Source organism: Capra hircus, chromosome 10, assembly GCF_001704415.2.
Source record: "Capra hircus breed San Clemente chromosome 10, ASM170441v1, whole genome shotgun sequence".
In the NCBI taxonomy this organism is placed as follows: domain Eukaryota; kingdom Metazoa; phylum Chordata; class Mammalia; order Artiodactyla; family Bovidae; genus Capra; species Capra hircus.
Genome location: NC_030817.1, coordinates 94210157 through 94224406, shown reverse-complemented (window position 1 = coordinate 94224406; position 14250 = coordinate 94210157). Strand labels below are relative to the sequence as shown.

Below are 14250 nucleotides of genomic sequence, written 5' to 3'. Positions count from 1 at the left end.
TAAGGCAGGGTTCATCAGAGTGAACAGACTGGGGGCTGTCTCTGTTGTTTAGGACAATTTGTGGAGTGGTTCAAGGTGGGGATGGCAGAAGTGGGTTGGATGCTAAATGAAGCGTAAACTTTAAGAGACCTGCTTGTACAGACTCCTTCCAAAGAACATGGAGGGCTCTGGCAGTGTGTTCCATTGTTATATGATTTTGCAAAATCTGAAAAAAGAAGAAAATTAACCTGCCATCAGTTAAGCTTTCTGACTCTGGCTTTAAAGAGGGCTCCTGAAAAGTGTAAACTTCACCTTCCACAAAACCTGGATCTGTTCCAGGCAGTGAGTTGTAGAAACTGAGGTGTGCAGTAGAAGGATGTTTAGCAGTGATGCATGTGTGTATGTGAGGGGATTTGTGTGTCTGTGTATATTGTGTGCATGTCTGATATGTTATGTGTGAATAGCCTGTTCATTATACATAGACATCCTAGAAAGAGTAGAAAAATGGCAAATTTTTGCAGCAGAACAATTTTAGGAACAAAAAAGAGGAAAGGAAACGAGAAAGGAAGGGAGCATAAGAAATAAGGATCTTTGAAGGTAATACCTAGATTAACTGTTGCATAAGTAAAGCAATAATCATTTTTCTAAACAGCAGGAAATAGATCCTCCAATGTACCTTTCAATGTACCTTTCAATAACCCTTTGAAAATTTTTCCACATAACTTTCTAATATTTTAAACCATACTTTTATATAAAAGTACTTAATACACTAAAACTAACAGCCAGTGTAGCAAGTTATCATAAACTCCTGGTGAATTATATTATAGCTTCTAGTGACATCTTTTTTAGTCCTGTTTCCAGCAGATTGCTGACATGGTTGCCTGTAGAGTTCTTTAAAATCGGTGATGACAAAGATGAAAAGAAAGTGGAAGTGGTTTTACTGACTTATCTTGGATGCTATTTTGGTTTGTATCCTTATTCACAAATAAAGTTAAAGGGGAGTTTCTAAGCCCAAACTGGACATCCTAGAATATAGCTCTAGACTGCAAACAATAGCAAGGGTAACTCATGTTTTGTCAAACTTGGTTTATAACCGATTTAGCTACTAAGGAAATCAGATGTTTAAACAGTTCTCATATTTTTGCAATAATTTATTAATGAGAAGCAAAGGATAGTAAATTCTTTGGAAGCAAAATCAATATCCAGAATGTGGGAAATATGACGTGTGTTTACTTACAAGCAAAACATCCTTTGTCTGAAGCACAGCAGACTGTCTCCAGACATCCTGGGGGCACCAAGTTGGCTTTCCTTTGAAGCAAAAGATAGTCATGCTTCTTTTTCTCTGTGTCTCTTTCCTTCTTTCCTTCCTTCTCTCCCTCCCTTCTTTCTTTTTGTTTCTTTCTTTCTCTTTCTTGATTTGTTTGATTCAATACAATTCACAGTCCAAAAAACTACAAGGGAAAGAGCCATACATGGACTGAACTAGGAGAATTTTTGTTATGCATTATCAGTATATTCTACCATTATTAATGATTGCACACAGGAAAAATACAGCTGTTACACTCTAGTTGAAATCTATTATATTGTTATAATCAGTCATAGGTTATGCAATGGATTTCAGCTTGCTGTATACACTCCAGTTGGTTGCTAAATTCTCTGGTGTTATATATTAGTAGAGAAATGTCAGATTATGCTGGATACAGTTCTCACTGCTTTTAAAGACAGGGCAAAGAATAGGTCCGCGCGAGCCGGTTTGTGCTCAGTGTCCTGTGCACACCCTTGCAAGCGTCGGCGCCATGAGTATGACGTCCAGCATACGAGTTGAATGGATCCCAGCTGTTACCATTGCTGCTGGAACAGCTGCAGTTGGTTATCTAGCTTACAAAAGATTTTATGTTAAAGATCATCGCAACAAATCTATGGTAAACCCTCACATCCAGAAAGACAACCCCAAGGTAGTACATGCTTTTGACATGGAGGATTTGGGAGATAAAGCCGTGTACTGCCCTTGTTGGAGGTCCAAAAAGTTCCCACTCTGTGATGGATCTCACACAAAACACAATGAAGAAACTGGAGACAACGTGGGACCTCTGATCATTAAGAAAAAAGACACTTAAATGGACACTCTTGATGCTGCAAACCAACTTGCATGATGTTTCCTGATTGTTTAATCAGAATGACTACCACTTCCGTCTAACTCACCTCCCCTGGTTCTAGATGTGTGGTCAACTGTGGCTTCCATATTCACGGCATTTGCCTGACATGTGAAACCATCGTGGTGCACATCTGTTGAAACAAAAAAGGAAAAACGAAAAACCAATCTCATGGCCTGTGGGTTATTTTGGTCTTGTAAGGATCTGTTTCTTTACATTTAAAACTAACATTAGAATATAGTTGTATGTCAAAGTTAATGTATTAAATTATTCTCAAAATCAAAACAAAAAAATAAATAAAGACAAGGCAAAGAGTAGATAATCAAAACACGAACACCAGGTTAAAAAAAAAACTTATGGCTACTTCAAGAACCAGGAATCTTAAGGAGGCGAAATAGCAATCAGATGACTGAAGATACACATTGTGTTTCCTCAGATGAACCTCAAAGCCTTGCATTTTGCAGTGGGGACAAATCGTTTATCTGCTATGGATTTCTTGCTTAATCACAAGGTCAGGGTGGATATTGCTGATGCAGTAAGCCCATCATGTGGCAGAATGGATTCAGTTCAGTTGAGATCAGTCGCTCAGTCATGACGGACTCTTTGCGACTCCATGGACTGTAGCACGCCAGGCCTCCCAGAGTTGACTCAAACTCATGTCCGTTGAGTTGCTGATGCCATCCAACCATCTCATCCCCTGACGTCCGCTTCTCCTCCTGCCTTCAATCTTTCCCAGCATCAGGGTCTTTTCAAATGAGTCAGCCCTTCGCATCGGGTGGCCAAGTATTGGAGTTTTAGCTTCAGCATCAGTCCTTCCAGTGAACATTCTGGACTGATCTCCTTTAGGATGGACTGGTTAGATCTCCTTGCAGTCCAAGGGGCTCTCAAGAGTCTTCAACACCACAGTTCAAAAGCACCAGTTCTTCAGCACTCAGATTAGAGCATAACTATTGTAAGGGGGAAATCTGGTCGCTTGGGTTCTTTTCTCCACACACACACAAACTGTTTCCATTGACAGTATTCATTTTGGAAAGATCACTTGAAAGAATATGCATGTCATGTGCTCTTTGTATTTGGTGACAAAACTGTTTCCTCAATACCAGTAGGACTTAGGCTTTTTCTTATTGCCCATGTTGACCTTATGTCCAGAGCATGCATTTGTAAGGATAAAATGGCTGCCCAGAGGATCAGTTGCATAAGCCAGAGGTGAGGACTCTGGTTCAATGTGAGCAGCAGCTCCAAGTCTGGGGAAGAGGCCAACAAGGTAAATGGAATTTCTTACTCCAGATGTGGACAAAGGCTCCCAGGTGGAGGGCAGGCGGTGCTCAGAGGACAATACAAACATCTACTCTCAAAGCTGCTTTCAGTTCAGTTCAGTCGCTCAGTTGTGTCTGATTCTTTGTGACCCCGTGGACTGCAGCACGCCAGGCCTCCCTGTCCATCAGCAACCCTGGAGCTTGCTCAAACTCATGTCCATCGAGTTGGTGATGCCATCCAACCATCTCATCCTCTGTCATCCCCTTCTCCTCCTGCCCTCAATCTTTCCCAGCATCAGGGTCTTTTCTAATGAGTCTGTTCTTCACATCAGGTGGCCAAAGTTCTGGAGCTTCAGCCTCAACATCAGTCCTTCCAGTGAATATTCAGGACTGATTTCTTTTAGGATGGACTGGTTGGATCTCCATGCAGTCCAAGGGATTCTCAAGAGTCTGCTCCAACACTACAGTTCAAAAGCATCAATTCTTAGGCATTCAGCTTTTTTTAATAGTCCAACTCTCACATCAGTACATGACCACTGGAAAAACCATAGCCTTGACTAGACGGACCTTTGTTGGCAAAGTAGTGTCTCTGCTTTTTAATATTCAGTCTAGGTTGGTCATAACTTTTCTTCCAAGGAGAAAGTGTCTTTTAATTTCATGGCTGCAATCACCATCTGCAGTGATTTTGGAGCCCATAAAAATAAAGTCAGCCACTGTTTCCATTATGTCCCCATCTATTTGTCACGAAGTGATGGGACTGGATGCCATGATCTTAGTTTTCGAAATGTTGAGCTTTAAGCTAACTTTTTCACTCTCCTCTTTCACTTTCATAAAGAGGCTCTTTAGTTCTTCCTTGCTTTCTGCCATAAGGGTGATGTCATCTGCAGATATGAGGTTATTGATATTTCTCCCAGCAATCTCGATTCCAGCTTGTGCTTAAACTACCACACAATTGCACTCATCTCACACGCTAGTAAAGTAATGCTCAAAATTCTTCAAGCTAGGCTTCAACAGTACGTGAACCATGAACTTCTAGATGTTCAAGCTGGATTTAGAAGAGGCAGAGGAACCAGAGGTCAAATCCAAACATCCATTGGATCATCGAAAAAGCAAGAAAGTTCCACAAAAAATCTACTTCTGCTTTATTGACTATGCCAAAGCCTTTGACTGTGTGGATCACCACAAACTGTAGAAAACTCTCCAAGAGATGGGAATACCGGACCACCTGACCTGTCTCTTGAGAAATCTGGTAGGCTGCAGTTCATGGGGTCGCTAAGAGTCACACACGACTGAGAGACTTCACTTTCACTTTTCACTTTCATGCATTGGAGAAGGAAATGGCAACTCACTCCAGTGTTCTTGCCTGGAGAATCCCAAGGATGGGGGAGCCTGGTGGGCTTCTATCTATGGGGTCGCACAGAGTCGGACACGACTGAAGCGACTTAGCAGTAGCAGTAGCAGCATACCTGAACTTTACTGAGAATAAGAGAAGACGTTAATGCAGTTTCAGTGGCAGCCCAAATTACTGCTAAAAAGCTTATATACTTCAGAATGGAAGGCCCCTACAGAACCTCATTCCTTGTTTATTGATTTGTGTGCTATATGTTTATCAAACTGTGCTCCAGGTTTACATATACAATTGATCTCAAGAGGCAAATAAGATGTTTTGAGAAAGCTTACCTTTTGGACAGCACATTTACAGGCATTATAGTTGATATTTTTAATATGTACTACCATGTTTATTGGATTACGTACTTAACCATTTAATGTACAATTGTTAAACTGTTTTTATTAGGGTCTGATGTAAGAAATATACCATAGGCTGGGTGGTTTCCACAACAAACATTTATTTCTCACAGATCTGGAAACTGCAGAGTCCAAGATCAAGATGGTAGCACTTCCAATGTCTCGTGAGAGCCACTTCTGGTTTTATTCACTCAGTGGAGAGCAGAGTGAGGAGTCAAGCTCTGTGTCTGTTTATAAGGCCACTAATCCCGTTCATCAGGGTTCCACTATCCTGATCTAATTAGCTCCCGAAGGCATGATTTTCAAATCCATCATATTGGGGATTAGACTTAACGTATGAGTTATTGAGGGACACAGACATTCAGTCCAGAGCAGGAGCCTGTATTTTTAAAAAATGAAAATGTATCAATGACAGAGTTTGTGAGTGTTGGGTACCTGTCTCATTTCCCCTATAAACCCTTTGGGTTTTCTTGTTTTTATTGTTGTTTGCCTTCATTTTAAAAGAGATTTATTTAAGTTTTTTTTTCAGCTTTGTTGAGGTATAGTTGAAAAATGAAATTGTAATACATTTAAAATGTACATAGTGACAATTCAGTGTGTGTATACATTGTGAAAAGATTCCTCTCATCTAGTTACTTAACCCACTCATCATCTCATTTCTTTTTTTTGGTGAGAACATGTAAATTCTATGCACTTAGCAAATGTCACTTGTATAAAAGTCTTATCAACTAGAGTCACCACATTATAAGATCCTTAGACCTTATTCATAGATTTTTTGACAGGGGTAAAAGGAAATAGAAAAGCAGACACATGAACTTACAGGTAAGGATCCTGAGGCTTAGGGTTAGCTAAGCTGAGCAAGACTGCAACCTTGGAAGTGGTAGAGACAGAGTCTGAGGTCAGTTTGTTTGAGTCTACAGATGATGTTCGTAATGCCTGCTCTGTAGACTTCTTAAACTTGGGGCCTGGGGCTCAGGTCTCAATTTTCCCCAAGTCACAGCCCTTCATTCCCTCCTCCTGAGATAACCATGCTAACTGCTAGCTAGTTCCTTTCACGCTTGTCTGCCTGCTCATCTGGTGTACAAGTCTGAGTGTCCCAGCATCACTGCGGGTCAGTAGGTCTTGAGCAGAATCTCAGCCTCTCTTATGCACATGTATGTGCATACACACACTTACATGGTTTTATATAAAGAATGTATTTTAAATAATTTATACATAAGTAGATTCTTTTTATGACATCAGTCTTCTCTGGGTTTCCTTTTTTGGCGTAGCTTCCTCTTCTCCAGTAACTACATTTAGTAATGTAGGCCCTGTGTGTTTATTTCTGTACTTTCCTCTTGCTCATATAATCATATCCACATTGCTATCTTCCACCTGCTTACCCACCTACAGTAGATATAGATACATACATAAACACATGCGAGTGTTTTTGGTCATTAATTGTTTCATACAAAATGGGATTGTATTATATTTTCTCTGCATCTTATTTCCCACATTTACTAGCCACCTAGTGGAAATCTCTCCAATTGTTATAGCCCTAATTAATTACTTTTAATGCCTACATGATGTGGTGTGACTGTTCTCTGATTCTTCAGTATTCCCATATAGATGGACATTTACTTACCTTGTTGTCAGTTTTAAGGGTTGCAATTAATAACCTTGTTTAGATAACATTAGGTCCAGAACTTTATTTTCACTGGATAGAGTCCCAGGAGTGGGATTGCTGGTTGTATTTAAAATTGTAATAGATATTGCCAGATTGTTTAAACTGAAACGCTTTCATTTCCACTAATATCTTAATAGAGTACCTTTTTTGGTCCTTGTTGATTTGCAAGGATACTTCATATATTACAGAAAGTAACTATCCACATTAAGCTACATTTTAAAAATCTATCATTTGTTTACTGACTTTGCTTATCAACCTGTTCCTTTTATAACTTTTGAATCAAAACACTATACATTATCATCTGAATTTTCTTCTAGTATGTTTATTGTTTGTCTGCTGTTTTTGTATGTATGATATGATACAGGATTTAATTTTGTTTTTTTTCCAGATGATGAGTCACTTGTACCTGTATTACTTTTAAATGTGTTCATTTTCCCCATAGAATTGAAATATCACTTTTGCTGGATACTGAACCCTCTCATTTCCTATCTTCAGCAGTTAGGTGTTCACCTGGCTTTTGCTGGTTGAGATAGTGTGGTGGCTCACTCAAGTGATGGGCTCCTTTCCTCTCTTTTCTTCAGGAAGCATGGCTTGACAGTACTTCACCTTGCAGCCTGGTCTGGAAGTCTCGAGAGCGTGCTCATGTTGACTCGAGCTGGAGCGGACCAGAGAGCCGAGAGGCAGGCAGGTATGTGGATCGCCCCGGGACCCACGCCCTCTCTCACAGCGCAGGAGGGGGAAGGCTGCAGAGAATGGCCGCCCCTCCCCCGGCCCTCTTAGGATGGCATGGATGCCGCCCACTCTGCCGCTCAGAGCAATAGCGTGTGCATCGTGGACCACCTCACTCAAGATGGGTACCCGCACGACCTGGGCCAGCCTGATGAGGTGTGCTAGCTGTGGGTCTCAAATAAACCCCACTGAATCGCACTGTCTTCCTGTCCCTGCTGGAACTGCCAGAGCGGCCGGCACAGACGGACCGGCCCTGCAGCTGACTCCTCCTGCACTCTGGCAGACCACGGAGCAGAAGGTAGTTATCGGTGCTGGCGGTGGCCTCGGCCCCTGCATGTGGGCAAGGCAGGAGGCAATGAAGGAGCAGTCTCTACTCCCTCATCCTGGCCACGGGCTGGGCAGGATCCACCCTGTGTGGGCGTCCGCATCTTACTCTGGAGGCCTGGCCTCTTGGGAATGCACTTGACCCAGGAGAGTGCTGCGATGGGCCATGGAGTACACGGCACTTGCACCATACTTGTCTCTATTTTCTTCTTTTCAGAATAATAATAATAATAATAATAATTATAATATAATAATAATATTCACAGCTACAGTGCTCTAGCGGTAAAGAACCGGCCTACAATGCAGGAGACACAAGAGATGCGGGGGTTTGATCCCTGGGTCGGGAAGATCCCCTAGACAGGGCATGGCAGCCCACTCCAGTATTCTTGCTGGAGAATCCCCATGGACAGAGGAGCCTGGTGGGCTGCACACAGTCCGTGGGGTCGCAGAGTTGGGCATGACTGAAGCAACTACGCACCACTTACTGAATGTTTGTCAGTGTGCTGGGCCCAGAGGAAAGCTGTGTCCACACATTATTTCAGTGAGAGCTCTAGAGCTTGGCACATAGGGATGCTTAACAAATCATCGCTGAGTGACTTAAACTGTTAATCCCCATAGTAATCCTATAGAGAAGAAATATTTTTATTTATATTTGAGGAAGTCGAGGCTCAGAGACACTGAGTACCTGGTCTGAGGTCCCAAACTGGAAGGTGACAGAGCCAGGTTTGAATTCAGATCTGGTGACTCCAGTCAATACACTGTACTGTCCCCCTTCTCGGAGGACCGTGGGCATTGCCCATGCGCTAGGGAGTAGCCCTTTCTAGGCTCTTTTCACAAGGCAGTATCCTCTGTGGGGTTGGCATTTGGATTTCAAATGGGACCTCCTCTTCACTGTGCCTGTTGAACTTCATTCTCCATTGAAGACTCTCTAGAAGTTAATCAGGAATGTTCATTTTATTTCATCTCTTTTAAAACTTTCACATTTTTTTACCTCAATCTTAAAAATAATCACAAAAAAACTTTTGACAAATGAAGTCTATAAATTTCTTTCACTTCTTCTAAGTACGACTGAGCAACTATACATTTTATAGCTTGGAGGCAGACAGACTTGGGCTGAGGTCTGGGCATGTATTTAAATATGTTGGTTTAGCAAGTCCTCCAACAGCTGAAGTCTTCAGTGTTTGCCTCTGTGCAATGGGAAGAATAAAACCTCTGTCATGGTAGCACCAAGGCATGATTTTGAGGGATGTTTTGACCTCGACGTCTCTTTTTATCAGCAATATCTCCATTCTTTGATGTAAATGATTTTCATACTTCCTCAATCTTATGTACAGGTACCTCTGCCTGTGAGCAAAATGGCAAGCCATTCTCCCACCCCTTTGCAATCATACACCAACCCTAAGCCATTCCCATGTAGCAACATCAAAGCAGCCATTGCCAGGATGCTCAAATGAGCTAATAACTACAGAGCACTTAGCAAAGAGCCTGGCACAAGGTCAGTGCTCACTTAATGGGAGCTGTTGTAACAATTATTATAGGGTGAAATGCTGTCTGGTTTCCTCAGGCTGACAACCATCATCAAACAAAATTTAACGTCAGGATGAAGAAGTCAGACACTCCAGTTTGATCCATGCTACCTGGGAGTGTGCCCTACGACTGAATACCATTCAATTCAAGGCAGCAGATGTGTGTTCATAGCCTGTTTTGTATGAGACACAGGACTGTCTTCCTTTTCAGTGGGCTCTGGATGCTTTCATGGGAGACAGCTGTGTGTGAGGAGGATCAGACAGGCTGAGGGGGCTCGACGACCAAAGCAGGTTTACGGGGCGCCTTCCCCACTTCTGCAGCTTCTGCTGGCCTTCCTGTCTGTTATCTCTTCAGCTGGCTGAGTTTCCCTGTCCCACTCCTCTCCCTCCAAGTCTGACCATTTGTTGGGGAAAAGACTGAGGAACCCTAACTGTGAAGAGCCAGGTGTTCAGCTGAGAGATCCTAAAACGAAGCTGCAATGAGAACCATATGCAGAACGAGCAAATCCTGAGACCCCTGGGTCATCTAGGGAAAGGAGTCTCTGAGTCCCATTCCTAAAGAAACCCGGATTCATCCATGGGAGAGACGGTCTGTCCTTTGCCGGAGATCTGTGAGTGGAGTCAAGGATATTAGCCAAAGCCAGTGGGAACCGGGATCCAGAGCTCAGGGTCCGCTCATTCATTGTTGGTACCACATGTGCACTAGCTTAAAGGTACTGTGGAGCTCATGAAATGCACTGAATGGAAAAGCCTGCTCCACCTTCACAGTGGCCTTTCTTGCCCACTTTCTTATCCACAGAAAGTGACTGAGAGCCTGTTCACTTGCCCAGAGTTACTAGTCCTTCTCATTAGCCTTGGAGGGAACTCCACAAGCTCACAGGGAAAGCCGAACAGGGAGGAGGTTTTTATTAATCAAATGGATTTCAGTAGGCCCAGAAGAGATTGGGTAGGACGGTAGAGATGAGGGGCACTGGGAAATATGTTGAGGTTACTCCCAGCTCTGTAGCTCTAAAAAATATGTGGCCCCTCCAGAGGAGAGAGATGAGAGCAGCCAGGAGAAGTTAAGGGTTAAGTAGTCTAGATATTTTGACTCTATATGTTAACTTCCACCTAGTGATCAAAAATAAGTACTCAGACCAAAAGTTTGGAGAGGGAGGGACACTAAAGGGAACAGCCTCAGAGGCCACTCATGTATCTTTGGATATTTACAAAGTCTGGTGGTACAACATTAGGTTGGTTTCAGCTGCGTAAATAGGAAATTTCATTGGTTTAAAGGAATCTTTAAAGGAAATCTCTAGAGGTCCAAATGCAAAAATCTTATCCTTGTTCAGAAGGCTGGAGATAATGAGCATGAGGGTGTGAGAAGACAGCTTCCTCTGTGGACCTGCGGTCCACAGTCACAGCCTTAGATTTCATCATACCTGCTGCCTGTCTCTGGGGAGAACTGACCCAGCGGCTCCCTTTCACTGCAGTTCCATGACTTCAGAAGCAACGCACTGCTCTTCCAGCACTTTTTGCTGAGTGTTCTTTTTCTCTCTCAAAATCCAGTTATGTAGGGACCCACCGTTTTCCCCTTTAGCTGAATTCAGCTGTGAATTCCTCGTCGCAGGGTGAAGGGAAATTTCATGAGGAAGATACGCCCAGGAGGCACCGGGGCTCTTCCTGCTGGTCTCCACCGGCCTCCTGTCCTGGGAGGCCCTCCAGGACACCCTCTCTGGGGTCCGTGGGAAGGGATGGTCAGGTTGGGCTTTGGGTGCCCAATTAATGGCTGTGTGTGACACTTTTACTCAAAATAACCCTGCTGCTGCTAAGTCGCTTCAGTCGTGTCTGACTCTGTGCGACCCCACGGACGGCAGCCCACCAGGCTCCCGCGCCGTTTTTTTTGTTTGGCCTGCGCAGTTTGAGGGATCTTAGTCGCCCTTCCAGGAAAGGAACCAGCAGGGAGTGAAAGCTAGAGCCAAACCACTGGACCCCCTGGGAACATCCAAAGCTCCAATTTTAAACAGGACACGGCTATGATTTTTTCTCAAAAGGCAGAATCTTCCAGAGTGTACACCTTGGACATGCACGGTACAGACAAAACACCTTTGCGCCCAGCACGCAGTTCAAGAAAAAGGAAATTGTCAAACTTTGAAAACCCTCAATCCACCGAAGGGAGGAACCGCGCTCATGAACTTGGTGCCAACCCCTTGCTATTTTTTTTCTTTTTCAATTTAACCGCAAAGTCTGTGACAGAAATCAAACTCGGACATACACGTACACAAAACCTCTGAAACCCGGGTCTCCGCTCGGTGCGGCGTGTCGATGCCAGCCCGCCCGCCGCTTCGCCCCCTAGTGCCGACACAGGCGCGCTGCGTGAAGACAGCTTTCCCGGGCGGAAAGGCCGCCCACTTGCCTTATTTGCATACCCACCGGGCTCTGCACACCGTACAAGTTTAAAATTATAAAACTTCAAATTTTCTTTTACCTGTGTGTTCTGAAATTAGACCCTTGTTTACAGAGTAATCTAGAAATTTTTGCTCAGGCACTGGCTCTCGGTGTTAGCTAGTCACTCTCACTGATGTAGGAGTTCCTGTTACCCGAGGTGTGACTTAGGCGGCTGTAGGGTATACTCTGGTTTCTCTTCAGATCGTATAAATCTTTCGCCTTTTACTAAAGATTTCCGTGGAGAGGAACAACTCTGAGTCTTAAACTAATTTTTTGAGGCCTTGTTTCGGCAAGGCTACTGATACTGGTTAATGAAAGACTTGCAGTGTTTGAGTACAATGGTGGTTGAGATCTGGGTTTGAGCTTTAGGTGGGGAAAGTTTCTTTTAACTCACGGTAGTATTATCGTCTGGAAAATCCCGTGGGAAAATCCCGGTAGGTTACAGTTCAGGGGGTTGCAAAGATTCAGTGGTGACTGAGTTATTCGTTTGTAGAGGTGTTTTTTTTTTTCTGTTGGTCTGGCGGGAATTAAGGTATAATCCCCAATTGATTAAAGTAGAAATGTATGTGTGTTATCTTTAGTCAGTTTTGTCGATGCGTCAGTTCTTCCCATCAAGTAGCCAAATTATTAGAATTTCAGTTTCACTCTTCCGATGAAAATTTAGGACTGTTTTTCTTTAAGATGGACTGGTTAGATTTTCTTATTAAGAGACTCTCAAGATCCTTTCCCAACACATTAGTTGAAAAGCATCAATTTTCAGTGCTTAGCTTTCTTATACAGTGCAATTCTCACATCTATACATGATTTTGGGAAAAGCATATGTTTGACTAGATGGACTTTTGTTGCAAGGTTAGTATCTCTGCTTTGTAATATGTTGTCTCGGTTGGTTATATCTTTTCTTCCAAGGAACGAGCGTCTTTTAACTTCATGTCTGCAGTCACCATCTGGAGTGATTTTGGAGCCCCCCCCCCCCGCCCCCCAGCAAAATTCTTGGACTGCTTCCCCATATATTTGCTCTGAAGTGATGGGACCAGATGCCATGATCTTAGTTTTCTGAATGTTGTTTTAAGCCAACTTTTAGACTCTCCTCTTTCACTTTCATCAAGAGGCTCTTTAATTCTTCACTTTCTGCCATAATTATGGTGTAATCTGCATATCTGAGGTTATTGATATTTCTCCCAGCAATCTGGATTCCAGCTTGTGCTTCTTCCAGCCCAGCATTTCTCATGATGTACTCTGCATATAAGTTAAATAAGCAGGGTGATAACATACAGCCTTGACCTACTCCTTTCCCGTTTTGGAACCAGTCTGTTGCTCCATGTCTAACTGGTGCTTCTTGACCTGCATACAGATTTCTCAGGAGGCAGGTAAGGTGGTCTGGTTTTGCATCTCTTGACGAATTTTTCCACAGTTTGTTGTGATCCACACAGTCAAAGGCTTTGGCATAGTCAATAAGGCAGAAGTAGATGTTTTTGTGGAACTCTCTTGCTTTTTCGATGATACAGTGGATGTTGGCAATTTGATCTCTGGTTCCTCTGCCTTTTCTAAACCCAGCTTTTCTAATCACAAGTGATTAATGTGAAAGCGTATGTTTGTTTTCCTTATTTCAATACCAGATCACCTGACCAGCCTCTTCAGAAACCTATATGCAGGTCAGGAAACAACAGTTAGAACTGGACATGGAACAACAGACTGGTTCCAAATAGGAAAAGGAGTACGTCAAGACTGTATATTGTCACCCTGCTCATTTAACTTGTATGCAGAGTACATCATGAGAAATGCTGGGCTGGAAGAAGCACAAGCTGGAATCAAGATTGCCGGGAGAAATATCAATAACCTCAGATATGCAGATGACACCACCCTTATGGCAGAAAGTGAAGAGGAGCTAAAAAGCCTCTTGATGAAAGTGAAAGAGGAGAGTGACAAAGTTGGCTTAAAGCTCAACATTCAGAAAACGAAGATCATGGCAGCTGGTCCCATCACTTCATGGCAAATAGATGGGGAAACAGTAGAAACAGTGTCAGATTTTTGGGGGGGGACTCCAAAATCACTGCAGATGGTGACTGCAGCCATGAAATTAAAAGATGCTTACTCCTTGGAAGAAAAGTTATGACCAACCTAGATAGTATTTTCAAAAGCAGAGACATTACTTTGCCGACTAAGGTCCGTCTAGTCAAGGCTATGGTTTTTCCAATAGTCACGTATGGATGTGAGAGTTGGACTGTGAAGAAGGCTGAGCGCCGAAGAATTGATGTGTTTGAACTGTGGTTGGAGAAGACTCTTGAGAGTCCCTTGGACTGCAAGGAGATCCAACCAGTCCATTCTAAAGGAAATCAGTCCTGGATGTTCTTTGGAAGGAATGATGCTAAAGCTGAAACTCCAATACTTTGGCCACCTAATTCAAAGAGTTGACTCATTGGAAAAGACTCTGATGCTGGGAGGGA

General features: G+C 43.1%; 1 protein-coding gene and 1 pseudogene across 2 annotated transcripts in view; both read left to right on the top strand.

Moving 5' to 3' along the window:
* The window catches only part of ANKDD1B (ankyrin repeat and death domain containing 1B), a 77816-nt gene that overhangs the window by 10451 nt on the left and 53115 nt on the right, over positions 1-14250 (top strand). The window contains 3 exon segments of the mRNA XM_018053791.1: positions 2569-2667; positions 7386-7484; positions 7581-7685. Coding sequence (XP_017909280.1) covers positions 2569-2667; positions 7386-7484; positions 7581-7685 — 303 coding nt within the window.
* Positions 1723-2122, top strand: LOC108636844 (annotated as a pseudogene). Its single transcript, XR_001918608.1, has one exon. The product of XR_001918608.1 is annotated as a CDGSH iron-sulfur domain-containing protein 1 pseudogene (transcript).